Source organism: Alexandromys fortis, unplaced genomic scaffold, assembly GCF_014885135.2.
Source record: "Alexandromys fortis isolate MF-2015 unplaced genomic scaffold, M_Fortis_MF-2015_v1.1 scaffold_0, whole genome shotgun sequence".
Classification (NCBI taxonomy): domain Eukaryota; kingdom Metazoa; phylum Chordata; class Mammalia; order Rodentia; family Cricetidae; genus Alexandromys; species Alexandromys fortis.
The window spans coordinates 4566741-4582146 of record NW_026067949.1 but is presented as its reverse complement, the minus strand read 5'-3'; the positions used below and the strand labels follow the sequence as shown (position 1 = coordinate 4582146).

Genomic DNA, 15406 nt, shown 5'->3' with positions numbered 1-15406 from the left:
CCTCTGTGTGTTTCTTTGGGACTGAACAGCTGTGGAATCTGGTGGGATAGAAATCTCTGTCAACAAATATGTTTGGATTTTTTCTTTTCCTCTCACTTGTTTTTCTTGATCATTTTCATTTTTTCCCCATTGGTCTACTTACAAAGGAATTTTTATTACTGAGGCACAACTAATGGGGAAAAAAGTAAATATGCTTATGCAATTTCAAGTGAAGTTATCTGTATGGTGTGAAGCGAGGGAGCTAGTGTTTCTCAGCCCAGACTCGAGATCTGGAATCAGCTAGTAGCTTCCACGATTGTTTGCACCTCCATTGTGCCGCTCCAAAGTGGCCATGGTATTCATGATATTTTATTTGGCTATTGTGAAGACAGAGCTCTTAACTCCTGCAAAGAGTTGAAAACATATTAAGTGGTCCAAAAACGCAAATTATTAAAACTTTCCCAGAAATCCAGCCAAAGCCTGGGTCCCAAGATTAAACCAAACTTAGCTTCCTGATAGACATGGCCAATGAATATTATGTACTAGTTGGGGGTAGGGATTCTTTTTCTGAGCTTGCAAAGTTTTTGTGGGTGGGAAAGTCGTTTAGCATGTATCTCTGAGCTTTTGTTCTCAGAAAAGGTTTCCACACTTTCACACCTGCAAAGATCTGTGACCCAAAAAGGGTACAAATCAACCGACCATTGACCAGACAGCACCTTCAGTCAAAACTCTGGAACTGAACTACTTGGAGCTTACCTTTTGGGAAATCTCTTTCCAGAACACCGTGACAGGATTGTTGGGACAGTTTTCACTCCAGTGTGGGCAAGAGTCATAGTTCAGGTCTAAAACACATAGGGTATAGGAAATAGTTAAAGTGGAAATGGAAATGTACCTTTGGGCTCATTCTTGGCTGACAATGACAGTGGGAGTGTTTTCCAATGACATTTTTGCCAAGGCTAAGGCTGGAGAATGGACATATCTTGACCCAATTTGACTAAGTGTCCCCTGAATTCCTTCCAACTGCTTGCCTTCCCTTCCAGATCCCAGACAGGAACAGTGTGATGGGTTTTGACTCATCATTCTGGGAAATGACAACAAAAATTTGCCCTAAAGAGACCAGCCCCCATCACTCCCCTGGAGTCCAGGAACACTTAGAGAGAAGGCCAGGCCTTTGCCGGAAGAAGACATAGTTGTAAGACACTTCTCTGGTTTCTGGCAGTTCTCTTTTGTGGAGAGTTTCCTTCTCAACCCCCAGAAGTTTGGGGGCTCAGGTGGTCTCAGGTTTTCTACAGGCAGCCCCATCAGAACAGGTTCAGCCCTTAGGGCAGTACAAAGCCTAGAGTGTGGCTACATGGTTTCTATGACACTGTACGCAAGGTTATCTACCTTAGTATATAAACATTTACCGAGGGTTAGCATCTGGAGATAGAGGGTTGAATCAGTGGGAGCCCTGCCTCGTACAGCATGTCATGTAGCGAAGACCAAAACCCAGAGAAAGATTAACTTCTGCTGTGCAACATTACCAGAAAAATTCAGGTTGAATTTTTGCCTTGGACAAGAATCACTTTAGACAGACTCTAAAGAGGAGGAGGGTACCTTATGCAGATGGCACATGCAGAGGCAAAGAGCTGTGCTGGGCTCTGATCAGGAAAAGGGAACTATAAAAGATGATGCCCCTGATATACAGAAGCCACGCCAAGATGAGGAACTTAGACCATTAGTCTAGAGGTGAGGAGAGACACCTCTAGGGTTTTCAAAGGAGATAAACACGGTCAGATGTTTACTGTAAGAAAACCTCTGTGGCCGGGCGATGGTGGTGCATGCCTTTAATCCCAGCACTCGGGAGGCAGAGGCAGGCGGATCTCTGTGAGTTCGAGACCAGCCTGGTCTACAGAGCTAGTTCCAGGACAGGCTCCAAAGCCACAGAGAAACCCTGTCTCGAAAAACCAAAAAAAAAAAAAAGAAAAAAAAAAGAAAAGAAAAAAAAAAGAAAAAGAAAACCTCTGTGGTGTCAGATCTAACGGAGACTGATCCAGAGGGTAAAGAGTCATCAGTGCAGCACTCCCAGCAAGAGCGGGTGTCCGGGTGCTGGACTCAGACAGTGTGAGCTGAGATGAAGAACAGATGGGTTTTAGGGCACATAGATTGATTTGCTATGAAGAGAAAAGAAGGGGAGATCACAATAAAGAATGGGGATGATACCTTAAGATGGCCATGCTAAATGTCTGACGAATATGTCTTCTTCTGGCAAAGGCCTGGCCTTTTCTCTAAGTGTTCCTGGACTCCAGGGGAGTGATGGGGGCTGGTCTCTTTATTATATTATCACAATATAATAATAAGTTCACCGTGTCTATTTATAAATAAACATTATACTGCACACCCTAAGTAAATATAATTTCAGCTTCAAAATGACTTTAAAAGTGGCTCAGAGTTATGTTCAAGAATGCATGATGCAGGATGCATTAAGATATACAGGTTAAGGGGGCACTACTTGTAAAAAAAAAACGAGAAGAGAAAGAGGAAGTGGAGAGGGAAGAAGGAGTGGATAAGGGAGGAGAGCAGGAGGGACAGGGAAAGGAGAGAGTAGAAAGGAGAACTGGATTTGGGGATGTCTGACCTCAACAGCATTATAAACTAGGACTGTGCTTTGATACAGCTTGGCTTGCCAACACTCAGATTACCTTAATTCTCTATTGCAATGTGTTGAGTTGATGGGACCTCTAAGAGGAGTTGGGATCATGAGGGAATCTACCCTCATGAACGGATTAATGACTGCTATGGAGATTGGGTTGATTTCCTCTAGACTGTATTAGATCTCATGGAACTGTCACAAAAATAAATAATAAATAATGGCTTTTTCAGCTCTCTCTTTCTGGCTTCCTCCCTTATGGGAGGATTTTTGATCAGTCATCTCCTCCACATGTACTACTTCCCATCCCTCAGAGGCCAACTGCAGTCCTAAGCTCTGAAGCTGATATTGCCAGACGACAGGGATTGCTGTTCTCTAAGAGCCTGGCTTGCCATTAAGGGTACCGATGGCATTAGGGCATGTGCCTATTGACCTTTCAAGGCCCCTTGCCCAGCTCAAGGACCCATTCCCATGCACCCTGAGCCATCCCAAGTGATTGAGATCCTTACCAGAAGTGCTGGGGTCTCCACACCACCTGAGATCATCCGCAATGTAGCCCAGCAGTGTGTCCTCCAGGGTGAACATCTTCCCCTGGACCGAGGTATACTGATGAGCCAGGTGTTTGGATTTGCTCCAAAAGAGAGTCTGAGAAAGAATAAACACACAATTAAGTAGGTCCCAGAATAAATCCAAGGGTTGGGGATGTGGCTCAGCAGTGGAATGACTGCTAACACGAACGAGGTTCTGGGCTCCATCCCCAGAACAGCAGTCAGTCGATCATTCCATCAGTCAACCTTCTCTAAATAAAACTATCACAGTAAATCACACCCACGACCTATTCAGAGGAGTCAGTTCGGTTATTGTCTGCCCTCCACGTCCTCTGTTCAGAGCAATGCACTTGGTACTCCTGGGGTAGGAGACACAGCAATCTCCAGCTCACTTAAAAATGGGATGGGCGGTGATAACCGTGAGAGGGTTGGAGGGCTTCACTTAGCTTCAGACGTGAGAAATTTTGCTTTAAACGCAGACTTTGAAAGAGTTGTACTCATGAGAGACCTTACCCAGTACATTCAAAGGACTGGAAACCAGGCTTCTAGGACTCCAGGGCTTGTTCTATTTACATTTCAGCAGGTTCACATTTTTTGTTTTGTTTTTTTTTGTTTGTTAGTTTTTTTTTTGTTTTGTTTTGTTTTTTTTTAGACAGAGTTTGTCTGTGTAGCTTTTGGAGCCTGTCCTGGAACTCTTTTTGTAGACTAGTCTGGCCTTGAACTCACGAAGATCCACCAGACTCTGCCACCCAGATGCTGGGATTAAAGGCGTGTGCCACCACAATCTGGCCTTCGGCTGGTTTACATCTCTTATACTTGGGCAATTTCTTTTCACCAAGCCTGAGATTCCTCGCTGGTGAAAAAAGACTGATCCCTGGCTTGCCTACTCCATAGGATGGCTCTGAAGAACTAAAAAGGTGAGGGCTAGGAGAGTAAAATTCAGTCACTCTTCAAATGCAAATTGGCCTTGTGTCACCATCTACTTGTCTATTATATTATAATCCAGGAGAAGTTCCATAAGTATGTAAGTCTGGGTTATTTTTGTTCTTATGCGGTGGGGTTGATGTTAGATTCTTTTCTCTGTTCCCATCTCCTCTCTCTTACCCTCCTTCTGCAGATATCCTAAACCCTGAGGGTCTCCTAGTTCTCCAAAGCCCGCCCTCTACCAATACTGCCCCACCAACCGTATCAAATGATGCCCAATGCCAAGGTTTCCTCTCTTTCTGCAGCCTAACTCTGGTCCTGGGACCTCTTCCCTTTGGCTTTTATTCTCAAATGTGAAAGGAATAGCTTGTTACCTTGTCACACGGTACGGTCTGAGTGACCAACTTAATTAGTGGCTCATAGTCTTCTCCTGTGATGTTGCATGGATTCTTGGAAACAAATGCTCTTTTGAATGTACTCAGTATCTTCTTGCAGTCGTGATCGCTATAAAAGGAAATGTGGAAAACAGATTTTTAAAATATTTTGGAAGGATCTAGTAATATGGCTCATCAGTGAGGAGTATTTGTTGACTGGGTTTGGTCCTCAGCACCTACACAGTGGCTCACAACTGTGTGTTCAGTTCCAGAGGACACGACACCTTCATCTGGCCTCCATGGGCACCACAAACACATGGTGCATGAACATACACACAGGCAAAACAGCAAGACACATAAAACAAAAATAAGTCTTAGAAATATTTTTGGAGCGTCGATAATGGCAAGAAATGCTCCTCCTCTGGGGACCACGCACCCAGGGCAGTCATTCCTGTCCATCATCCTATCAGATGTGCACCGCATCCTCCCGGATGGAAATCAACCTCCATGCAGAGGCTCACTGAGGGTAAAATGGCCCAAGTGCTGGATAAAAATAAGAAGAAAATATGAAGAAAACTGGTTTTTTTTTGGTTCTTATCCTACATCTTATATAAAATCACTTATGGTTTCTTAGTGCCTTCAAAATGCCTAGCAGAGAGGACTGGACGTTCTCAACACAGAGAAGTCATAAATGCCTCAGGTGATAAACATGCCTATCACTCTAATCTGATCATTATATAGTAGTGTATATGTGGACCAAAATGCCATGTTGTGCCCATAAATATGCCCATACTATGTGTCAATTAAAACTTCAAATAACTAGGGCTATTGCAGTTGGACTTGTTAGCGTAGGACAGGGTTCAATGGTCTGTGCTCTCACGGCTTCCCTTGCCCCCAGGCAATGCTGACCCCAGTTATGTTTGAGAATCAGTGGACACAAATGAAAATGTAAGGTTCAATAACATTTCTATCCAAAGTCTAGACCAGAGTAGTTTAAGTCCATCAGCACCTGCCTTTGAAAACTATGCCAGGAAAACATTAGTGCTCTCTCTTTTACATACACAAACAGAAAAAGTTATGATGTTATGTACTTTAATGTCAATCAAAATTTATGGGGTACTATCACGGGCAATTTAGAAAATAGACGTTTGGCGGCTACTTTGCTTTCAGTAGGGTTTATGTTTTAATTCCAGTAATTACTGCAGTGGCCTTCTCAAGAACTCTCTGTTCTAAGTTCCAGCTGTTGTAGAACCCCTCTACTTTGCCCCTTGGTAACATCTGCAGCCCTTGAGGCAGAATAAGACGGGAGACTGAGGCAGAAGAAGATGCAAGGCTGAGAGTGTTTCCCACTTTGAAGAAGGCCTGGTGGAAAGGGAGAACCTGCCACACATCAAAATTTCTCATCAGCAAGTTCTTACTTAATCACCAAAAGCTCACAATGCTCCCAAATTATTCTTATGCTTCTCTTAGGTCTTATTAGTTCCAGTTCAAATTACAGTAAAGATTGGTGAAACCCGGGGCTAAAACCTGAGTTCTCTTTTTGGGAGTGGAAACTGGAGCAATACTGCTGGATCTGACATGAAAGAGTTGATTCTACTTGGAAGAATTTGTATTTCAAAGAGAAAAACAAAAAGCATTATCTTGCATATATCATAAAAATCGTTCTCAAAATCTTTTTACCCACTCTTTTCAAAAAAATTGTAGCCAAATAGAAATATGTTAGGATTTAAGTTTTAACCCCTAAGAAACACACTTTCAAAGTGTCCTTTCCTTTACTGCTAAAACCTTTTGTTGTTCTCTCTCTCTCTCTCTCTCTCTCTCTCTCTCTCTCTCTCTCTCTCTCTCTCTCATCTATCTATCTATCTATCTATCTATCTATCTATCTATCTATAAAACTGAGGTTGCCCAGAGGTGTTACTGGCTGCCATATTTGTCATTCAAGCCAAGCATGACCAGAGGTGCTCCTGTCCGCCATTTTAACCCCACAAACATATGCTTCACAATCTTTACCTAAGCATGCCCCCAGACTGTGTGCACCATCTTTTTTCTTCTTGAACCTGCTCTCTGTGGTAAATCTTTCCCAACCTTATTTCTCAACTATGCTGGTCTTCAGTTTGTACTCATCAAGACACCATCTCCTCTTTTCTTATAATAACAAAATTTCGGAGTAGCTGGGACTACAGACACACAACACCACGACAGTGGTGGCATTGGGTGATTTCACTTTGGTTTTTGTAGTACTAGGAATTAAACTCCCTGCACCACACATGCTGGGCAAGTGCTCTACCACTGAGATTCACTTTCCAGTCCATCCTGACTGTTTTTACACGTACAGATAGAGTCACTACACTTTGCAACCCATTAGCATTAACGCCCTGACCTTCCTCTACCCTACCCTTGACTACAATTCTTTCTGTTTCATCTTAACTATGCTAGGTACCTCATGCAACTGGAATCTTTATATATGTCTTACTTTACTTAGCATGATGTTCTTAGGATATTCATGCTGTATTATATCTTAATTAGAGTTAGTATTGCTATGATAAAACCATGACAAAAACAGATTATAAAAGAAAGCTATTAACTGGGGCTGGCTTAGAGCTTCAGACTGTGAGTCCATGAGCATCATGGCAGGAAGCATGGTGGCAGATAGGCAGGCTCAGTGTTGGAGCAGTAGCTGAGAGCTTACATCCTGATCTGCAAGCAGAAGGCAGAGAGAGCAAGAACGAGTCTGGCATTGGTCTTTTGAAATCATAAAGCTTACTCACAGTGGCGTATCTCCAATAAGGCCACACCTCCACATCATTCCTAAGCAGTTCAACTAGTAACCAACTATTCAAATATACACGTCTATGGGGGCCATTCCCGTTCAAAACACCACATAGTATGTATTGACTCTTCTCCCCTTGGAAGGCTGAACAATACCCCATTGTGTAATGTATCAATTTGTCTTCAGTCAATGGGCATGTAGGTTGTTTCTTCTATATGTTCTTTCATTTCATATTTTCCAGGAGGCTGCCGTAAGTTCTACAATGTGTCCCAGCTGCTATCAAGAAAGCTAAAAACATTTCTGTCCATGGGGCACTTAAAATACACAAGAAAAACACTACTCAGTATTGGAGCAAATATGCGTGGTCCTGACCTGAATGTTAGCTCTCGCCACAGGGTCTTTGGTTCCAGAACCCATTATCTTTTTACATTGATTATCCAGTTAAGGAGCACGGAATTGGTTAATACTGAGCATCCCTCATCTTGGAGCTCAATGATGTGAACTTTGGGGTAAGGAAAGTGACCTGCAGACCTGTTTTTACAATGAACTTTCCCCTCCAACTTTAAAATACTTCCTTGTTAAATCACACACGAAACACAGGTAGACTCCAAGGCCAGACTTTGTCAACAAAGTCAAGGAGATGGGTAATAAAAAATCTCAGACAAAACACAGAAAAATGGCCACTCTGCTAAGTCCCCTGAGTTCCCCTTTCTATCCTGCCTATGGTACATGCTCTTTAGACCGGAATAGAAGGTAAGATCGTGTGGTTCTTTGTTAGCTAGAAGGACGTGGTTCCATTTCATTCTCCTAGAGGTCCTCATTTTGTGTGACTTTTCTGAAAGCTATACCTTACAGATTCTGAATATACTTTCTGGAAATGATGCTAGAAGCATAATACACTCAAGGGCATTCTGCTAAGGATCTAAAAATAATAAGGTTCTATTCTGGGTGCTATGGTCAGTCTATCTACCCAGGGTCCATATGACAAGGAAACTGGCCAAGTCCCCAGGTTTCTTTCTTTCCCTTGGGAACACTGCTCCCCAGACTGAGTCAGTGGTGGTAAGCTGGTTGCCTTAGCTCCTCGTCCCCTGGACAGGAAATGCACAGGTTGTTTGTGGAGATATTGGGGGGGAGAGGGGGGAATGAAGAAGAAACGGCTCTGATTTCAGAGAGGTGGAGCAATGTGACCTCATACCTAAACCACATCTTAACTTTCTTCAGTTCATCTCAAGCAATTCCACAGAACACCAGCATCAGACAAAGCAATGGTAGATTGTAATTCAAACGCAGACAGAAAGAAATCACAAACACGAGGAAATGATGGAGAACCATCCTTGCACATGGCTGATAGCCACATGCAATTGACAGCCACTTCTTAACCTGTACCGACCTGAGCTTCATGCTTCCAGCCTGGTGGAGAGAATTCATCAAGATTTCAGAGAATTCAGATGCATCCTGTCATCTCTCTAATATAGTACAGGTAAAGCTAGTCTCCTTGAATCTTCCCTTGAACCACAAAATCAAGTCAGACCCCACAAGTTTCCTGGAAACCACACCTGCCTGCACCCCCCCCCCCCTTCATGATGAGTATTTTGCCTCTCACAGAGGGCAATAAACCCAACTTACACAATCCTAGAATGCTCCCAGTGGTCCTGGGTAAGGTCTAGACAGTAATGAACCATCTTGGGGCACCAGAAAATCTAAAAGCCTATGACAGCTGGAATGCCTTGGTGAGTGTGTGAGCTGAACAGAAGTTTCGCAAGAAGCCCCAGGCAGCCTTTTGACTTGCTGGAAGGAAGGTTTTCTGGTGGAGGAGAACCTTGGTCTAAGGGCAGTTTTTTCCCCTCTCTTTCAAGCTGGAGGCTTGGAGGCTTGGCATGGAGTAAGTTAGCCTGCGTGTCAGGCCTTGAGGTTGATGATGGGTACTCCCCTTTGCTACCCCTCTGCTCCTATCAATGGCCCTTCACTCTACTGCTCCCACCTCCATGGATCACTTCTTATAGTCTACCCTCGCTCCTTCCCTCTCCACCAAGTTACTCAGGGTTGGTTGACTCCAGGTGGCCGAAGTTAGAAAGCAGCAATAGAGAAAAAGGGTGGCAGTCGTGACCATGCCATCATGACCCTGTGAGCCAGATGCTGCTCAAGATGCCATGGCTCATGCTTACATCAGAATCTCACATCAGCCACCAAGGGGCATTCTGGTCTCTTAGAAGAGATTGGAGCTCAGAGCCGCTTAGGCCCTGCCCAAGGGCAACTAGCCAGCAACAGAACTGCTTTGCAGGTCAAATGTTCTCTCTTTTCTAATTGTTTTTAGAATTAGAAAAAAAGCTATACATTTTTTTCACTCCTCTTCTTTCCTCCCCTCTTCCCTTCTACCCTCTCCCATGTCCCCAATCTTGTCCTTTTCTCCTTCCTATGTAGATCCTTGTATGTCTCTGTTAAGGTCCTCTTTGTTATCTAGGTTCTCTGAGGCTGTGGACTGTAGGTTGGTTTTTCTTTGTTTTAAGTCTTTCTTATTTGTCTTTCTGAGTCTGGGTTACCCCACTCAATAAGGTGTTTTTCTAGATCCATCCATTGCCTGCAAATTTCAAAATGTCATTATTTTCTACCTCTGACTAGTACTTCATTCTGTAAATGTACCATTTTCTTTATCCATTTTTTTTTTCTTGGTTGAGGGACATCTAGGTTGTTTCCAGGTTCTGGCTATTCATATCACAAGGACATGTGCGCAGCTATGTTCACAGCAGCAGATCTTCTCTTTTTGATAGACAACACTGCCTCCCACAGGAAAAATAAAACTATGCAGCTATGTTCAAAATAGGCTTCTAGAAGAAAAAGTTATGATTCCCAGGGGAGTTGTGTCTCTAGACCATAGGAGATAGTCAAGGATAGAACTGGGCGGTCATTTCTAGATGCTAGAATAACATGAGTTGGGAAGGAAAAGGTAAAGGGTTATGCTGAGGGGAGACACATATATGTGTATGATTGTTAAACCCAGTTTTTTATGTGGACAGCCTGCACTGGGTATCCATCTCTATTCTAAATGTAAACCACTTCCATACTAACGGCATTTCCACCTCCATAATGTGCCACTCCTGTGGGAGGCTTTGACAACTACGCCCACATTCCTACAACACATTTAGCTCTCGAGGGGCTAGCAATACACGTTTTATGAACTTTTCAGCTGTCAAGCTGTCTCTGCTCAAAGAAAACAAACACGGTCGCTAAGGCCACTGCAGCCTGAATTTAATGGAAAGACTGCCACCTTGTGGGCAAAGTGAGTGATTGGCGAGACACAGGAAGCAATGAGGAATTTCTGAACAGGGTCTCAAGAAAACAACTCATAGGATCAATTAACCAGGGCTCAAAGTGCTCAGAGAAACTTGACTATCAAACAGAGAGCCTATATGGGTCTGACCCAGGTCCTCTGTATATAGGTCATCGTTATGTAGCTTACTGTTCTTACGGAACTCCTAACAGTGGGAGTGGGGACTGTCTCTAACTCTTTTGTCTGCTTTCAGTATCCTTTTCCTCCTACTGGGTTGCCTCATCCAGTCTTAATATGAGGGGATGTGCCTAGTCTTATTAATATAACTAGATAAGCCATGCTTGTTTGATATCAATCCCTGTGAGGCCAGGGATTTTTTTTCTGAAGGGAAAGGAGGAGGAATGGATCTGGGGGTGATGGGAGGTGGGGGGGGGGGGCTAAGAGGAGAAGAGGGAGGAGAAACTTGGATTAGGATGTAATATATGGGAAAATTTTTTAAAAAGGAAACTCCAGTTTGAAGGGGTTCCTGGAAATGGTCAAATCAGAAATCTTGAAAATACTTAGTTAAAATTTGCCATGTGCGAAATGCAGAGGGTAAGTCCGAGAACGAGATAAAGACTGTGAAAGTTATAAAGCATGTTAGAAAGCCATGGGAGTGCTGGGGGAGGGGCAAGCAGTGTTCAACGTTCTATAAGGGGGGGGACGTTAAATGGCACTGAGCAAAGACCTGAAGGAAGACAGAAGCTTGGAGCACTGACATCCGCAGGAAGAATGTTCTGGAAAGAAGGTCCTAGTAGTTGATGTGTGGAAAGGAACCTTTTGGCTGGAGCAAAGCAAGCAGGGAGGTACTGATGGAAACAAGGAAGAAATGCAAATTTGACCTTCACTGTGGACTTCTACTTAGGGTAGAGTTTTGGCAACAAAAGACTTCGTGCACAGGAAGTAGAAGAGATACTTAAGTTCAAAAGAATTCCCTGCCCTTTTTGCTGGCTGGAGTCTGAAAGAAGGCGGGGGCAGAGGCAGGAAGATCAGAACTCCTGACAGGAAGGGCCAACTTTGCACTGTGGTGGGGGAAGGGAGGATATCTGGTCAGGATGGGGAAAAGCAGCTGGACATAGTGATGCATACTTCTAATCCCAGTACTCGGGAGACAGAGGCAAGAAAATCTGAGTTCAAGGCCGGCCTGGTCTACAGAGTAAGTCCCAGGACAGCCAGAGCTAACACAAAGGGGAAAGGAGAGGAAAAGAAAAAATAAGATGAAAACAAAATGATAGATTCTAAGTTCACTGTGGATTTCTAGTGGACGGAGTATATGTGAGCATATGGTGTTGGACAAGTTATCAGGTCAGTAACTTGTGACTGAGATATTAGAAGGATAGAGAGGCCATCAATTGGAAGAGAGTGTCCAGCAGAAGTGGCCTTGAAATGGATTCAGTTTGGGAGGGCTGTGGAGCTTGAAATGCCCATAAGATGTTCACAGGAAGTCATAGACCAGAGAAAAGGGCTTGTGAGAAGGACAAAGAAGAGAAGATGATGGTGGTGGTGGTGGGCTCAATAGAAGGACTGAGCTTTCGGGCTTGCCAACGTGAAGATTGTGGAAGATAAAACATGCACGCCATCAAAAAAAAAATGAAGAGTTGTGAAAAATGCTTAGTGAACACAATGTATCAAGCTGAAGGAAGGGCTTAACAGTGAGAGGTCCACCTGATACCAAAGGAAGAGGAAGACTGAGACAAGGCCGTTTCAAGTACTGGAAAGAAAGTTGTGCCAAGAACTGCATGGCTTCTACATGTAATGCAGGGGAGGCACAAGGATGATCTGTTTCTTTGCTTATATCAAATACTGTATCTTGAGAATTTATTTGGGAGAACACTACTTTCACTTAAATATAACGTACATGTGTCATGAAGAAAGCAACATGTACAAACACACCTTCCATGTCTCCTCATTTTCCTTGCCCATTTCAAAGCTTAGCATATTTTCTTTTAGCATAATAACTAAACTTCCTCATCAGTCATTGGTTTGGTTAGAAATTTTCCTGAAAGTGTAAAAATCAGAATGACACATCAAAAAATTTTAGGCTTAGCAATTCTGCGACAGTCTTTAAATTCCTGTATTCCTGAAAACCTACTTATCATTCTCTCTGAAAAGTTCCCAATGTCTTGTGGGCAGTGGTAGCACATGCCTTTAATCCCAGTACTCTGGAGGCAGAGACAGGTGGATATCAGTGAGTTTGAGGCTAGCCTGGTCTACAGAGTGAGTTTCAGGACAGCCAAGGCTACTGAGAAACCCTGTCTTGAAAAAACAAACAGCAACAACAGTTTCCCAATGTCATGAAAGCAAATTTATACTTATACTTTATCAGTACAGTATAATTTGATTGTTTTTAATGTGGAAGAGATCACATCCTGATAAAGGAGCCCATAAAGAGCCCCTTTCCCATTTCTCTTCTTGTTTTAGAGGCAGTATCTCATGTATCCCAGGCTGGCGTTGAATTCATGGTGTAACTGGGGATGCTCTCTTACTTCTGATTCTCCTGCCTCAACCTTCCAAGTGTTGTGATTATCGCATATCAAATTTTATAGAGTGTTAAAAATAGAACCCGGGGCTTAGTACATGTTAGATAAGCCTCTACTTAAAGAGCTACATCCCCAGCCCTTAGTCTTGTTCTTTCCATAACCCCATCTTAGGCACTAACCCTCCACAGGAGATGCGCACAGTCTCTTCTATGAGCCTAATGACTTTGTCACTTCCACTTGGCCCTGTCCCCTGAAGGTTCTCCCACCTCTTACATCACCACAGTGCGGACTAAGCTGTGAACACATGCTCTTGAGCAATGTACGCAAACCTTATCTATCCCTTCCAAAACATTATCCTTTAAAACTGTGTCCATACCTTTAACACTATCCCAGCACCATTCAAGACAGTTTGGTGGTTTCTTAAGAAGTTTAACAGTCTTTTGCCATTTGGTCCAACTCTTTACTTCTGGATGTTTGCCACCTCCAAATGAAACTACATGTCCATACAATAATTTACACATTAATGTCTAAAACACCTTCTTTTATCATATTCAAAATGTCAAGTGTCCGCCATCCAGTAAGTTGATAAACAAATTATGGTATACACATACAGTTGACTTAGTGATAAAAAGTAACCAACCTTTAAAATAAAGTGTACATGTGCAAGTTTGGTGTATGTATATATGAAGTATATGCACATGTGTGCAGATGCATACACTTTTTAAAAAGATTTATTTATTTATTTATTATGTATACAACATTCTGCCTCCATGTATGCCCACATGCCAGAAGAGGGCACCAGATCTTGTTACAGATGGTTGTGAGCCACCATGTGGTTGCTGGAAATTCAACTCAGGACCTCTGGAAGAGCAGCCAGTGCTCTTAACCACTGAGTCAACTCTCCAGCCCCGATGCATACACTTTTGCACACACACACAGAGGCTCAAGGAGGACAAGGTGTCCTGCCCCATGACCCTTCACTTTATTCCCTTGAGATAGGATCTCTCACTGACCTTGGGCCAAGCTTATGGCCAGCAAACCTCAATGATCCCCTGTCTTCACTCCCCACAGCTTTGGATGACAGGCCTTAGTGCAGCTACATCTAACTTTTCACATATGTGCTGGGATTTTAGCTCAAATAGGCAGTGGAGGTGGCATTATCAACTCTGGGTCAAGTGAAATAGTCAATGAATAGCATTCATATAACTGATTATCCACCTGAAGGTGGGGATGGAATTATTTTTCTAATTTCACAATACACGAAGATAAATTCCAGACAGCTAAGGGACTTAACTGCAAAAAGTAGCAGCTTATCATTTTTAATACCACTCTTTATAATGTCACATTAAAAAATATCTATTCTTGAGTAAGATACAGAGGCACAGCCATAAGAGAAAACACAATTGCAACAACATTTAGGTTTTCAGGATAAAAGGTACTGTAGTGATGAGGTGAGCAGGCCTGCTCTTCGTCCCGCCCGGCTCCCCTACGGCTAGCTTTACCCGAAATAATTACACGGAAACTGTATTCTTTTAAACACTGCTTGGCACATTAGTTCTAGCCTCTTATTGGCTAACTCTCACATCTTGATTAACCCATTTCTAATAATCTGTGTAGCACCACAAGGTGGTGGCTTACTGGGAAAGATTCAGCATGTCTGGCCTGGCGGCTGGCTCCATGGCATCTAACTCACTTTCCTTCTTCCCAGAATGCTGTTCTGTCTACTCCGCTCACCTAATTTTCTGCCCTATTAAAAGGCCAAGGCAGTCTCTTTATTAACCAAAGAAAGTAACACATAGACAGATGACCCTCCTATATCAGGGTACCACAGATAAAGTCAAGAATAAAGCCACAGATTGGGAGACTATGTTGACCATCCATATATTTGACAAGAGATTAGGATGTTGAATGTAGAAAGATGGGCAAAGCAGAAGAAGTCTGGATGACCAATGGATGCATAAAAAATGATCAGTTGACCTAACTGATCAGGGAAATCAAAACTCAGCACCACAATTCCAAAGAAAGTTCAGAGCAATCATACAGAGACTTGATTCTGAAAGTTTGGAGTATACATGTCAATATTGCGTGGCCATGTGATGTGGCAGATACAGTTGGTCCTGGTCAAACAGATTTCCTTCACCTTCTTCTTTGGATAGCATGTCTCCAATGAAGATTTCAAAACATTTCTCAAACTTCCTTACACACTGGTCTAGCCATGTGGGTCACTTCTGGCCAATGAAATTTAAGAAGAGATCAGAAGCATGAAGGAAGGATTCTGAGAAAAATATTCTTATCTGATGAGAAGAGTCCTGAAATCAAGCCCGGCCTCCCTGACCTTTGCTCCTTAGATGTGATTATGGGAGGACACAATGGCTACAATTGCTGCAACCGTTCT

General features: G+C 43.1%; 1 protein-coding gene across 5 annotated transcripts in view; it reads right to left on the bottom strand.

Moving 5' to 3' along the window:
- Cd38 (CD38 molecule) overlaps positions 1-15406 on the bottom strand; it is a 54700-nt gene that overhangs the window by 22256 nt on the left and 17038 nt on the right. For all 5 annotated transcript variants that reach the window (XR_007593225.1, XM_050150109.1, XM_050150108.1 and 2 more), the window contains exons 2-4: positions 4455-4584; positions 3118-3253; positions 736-821 (exon numbers count right to left, since the gene is read on the bottom strand). Coding sequence is in view for 4 of the 5 variants with exons in the window: in XM_050150109.1 (XP_050006066.1) it covers positions 736-821; positions 3118-3253; positions 4455-4584 (352 nt within the window). In the remaining variant the exon portion in view is untranslated. The remainder of the gene's footprint in view (positions 1-735; positions 822-3117; positions 3254-4454; positions 4585-15406) is intronic.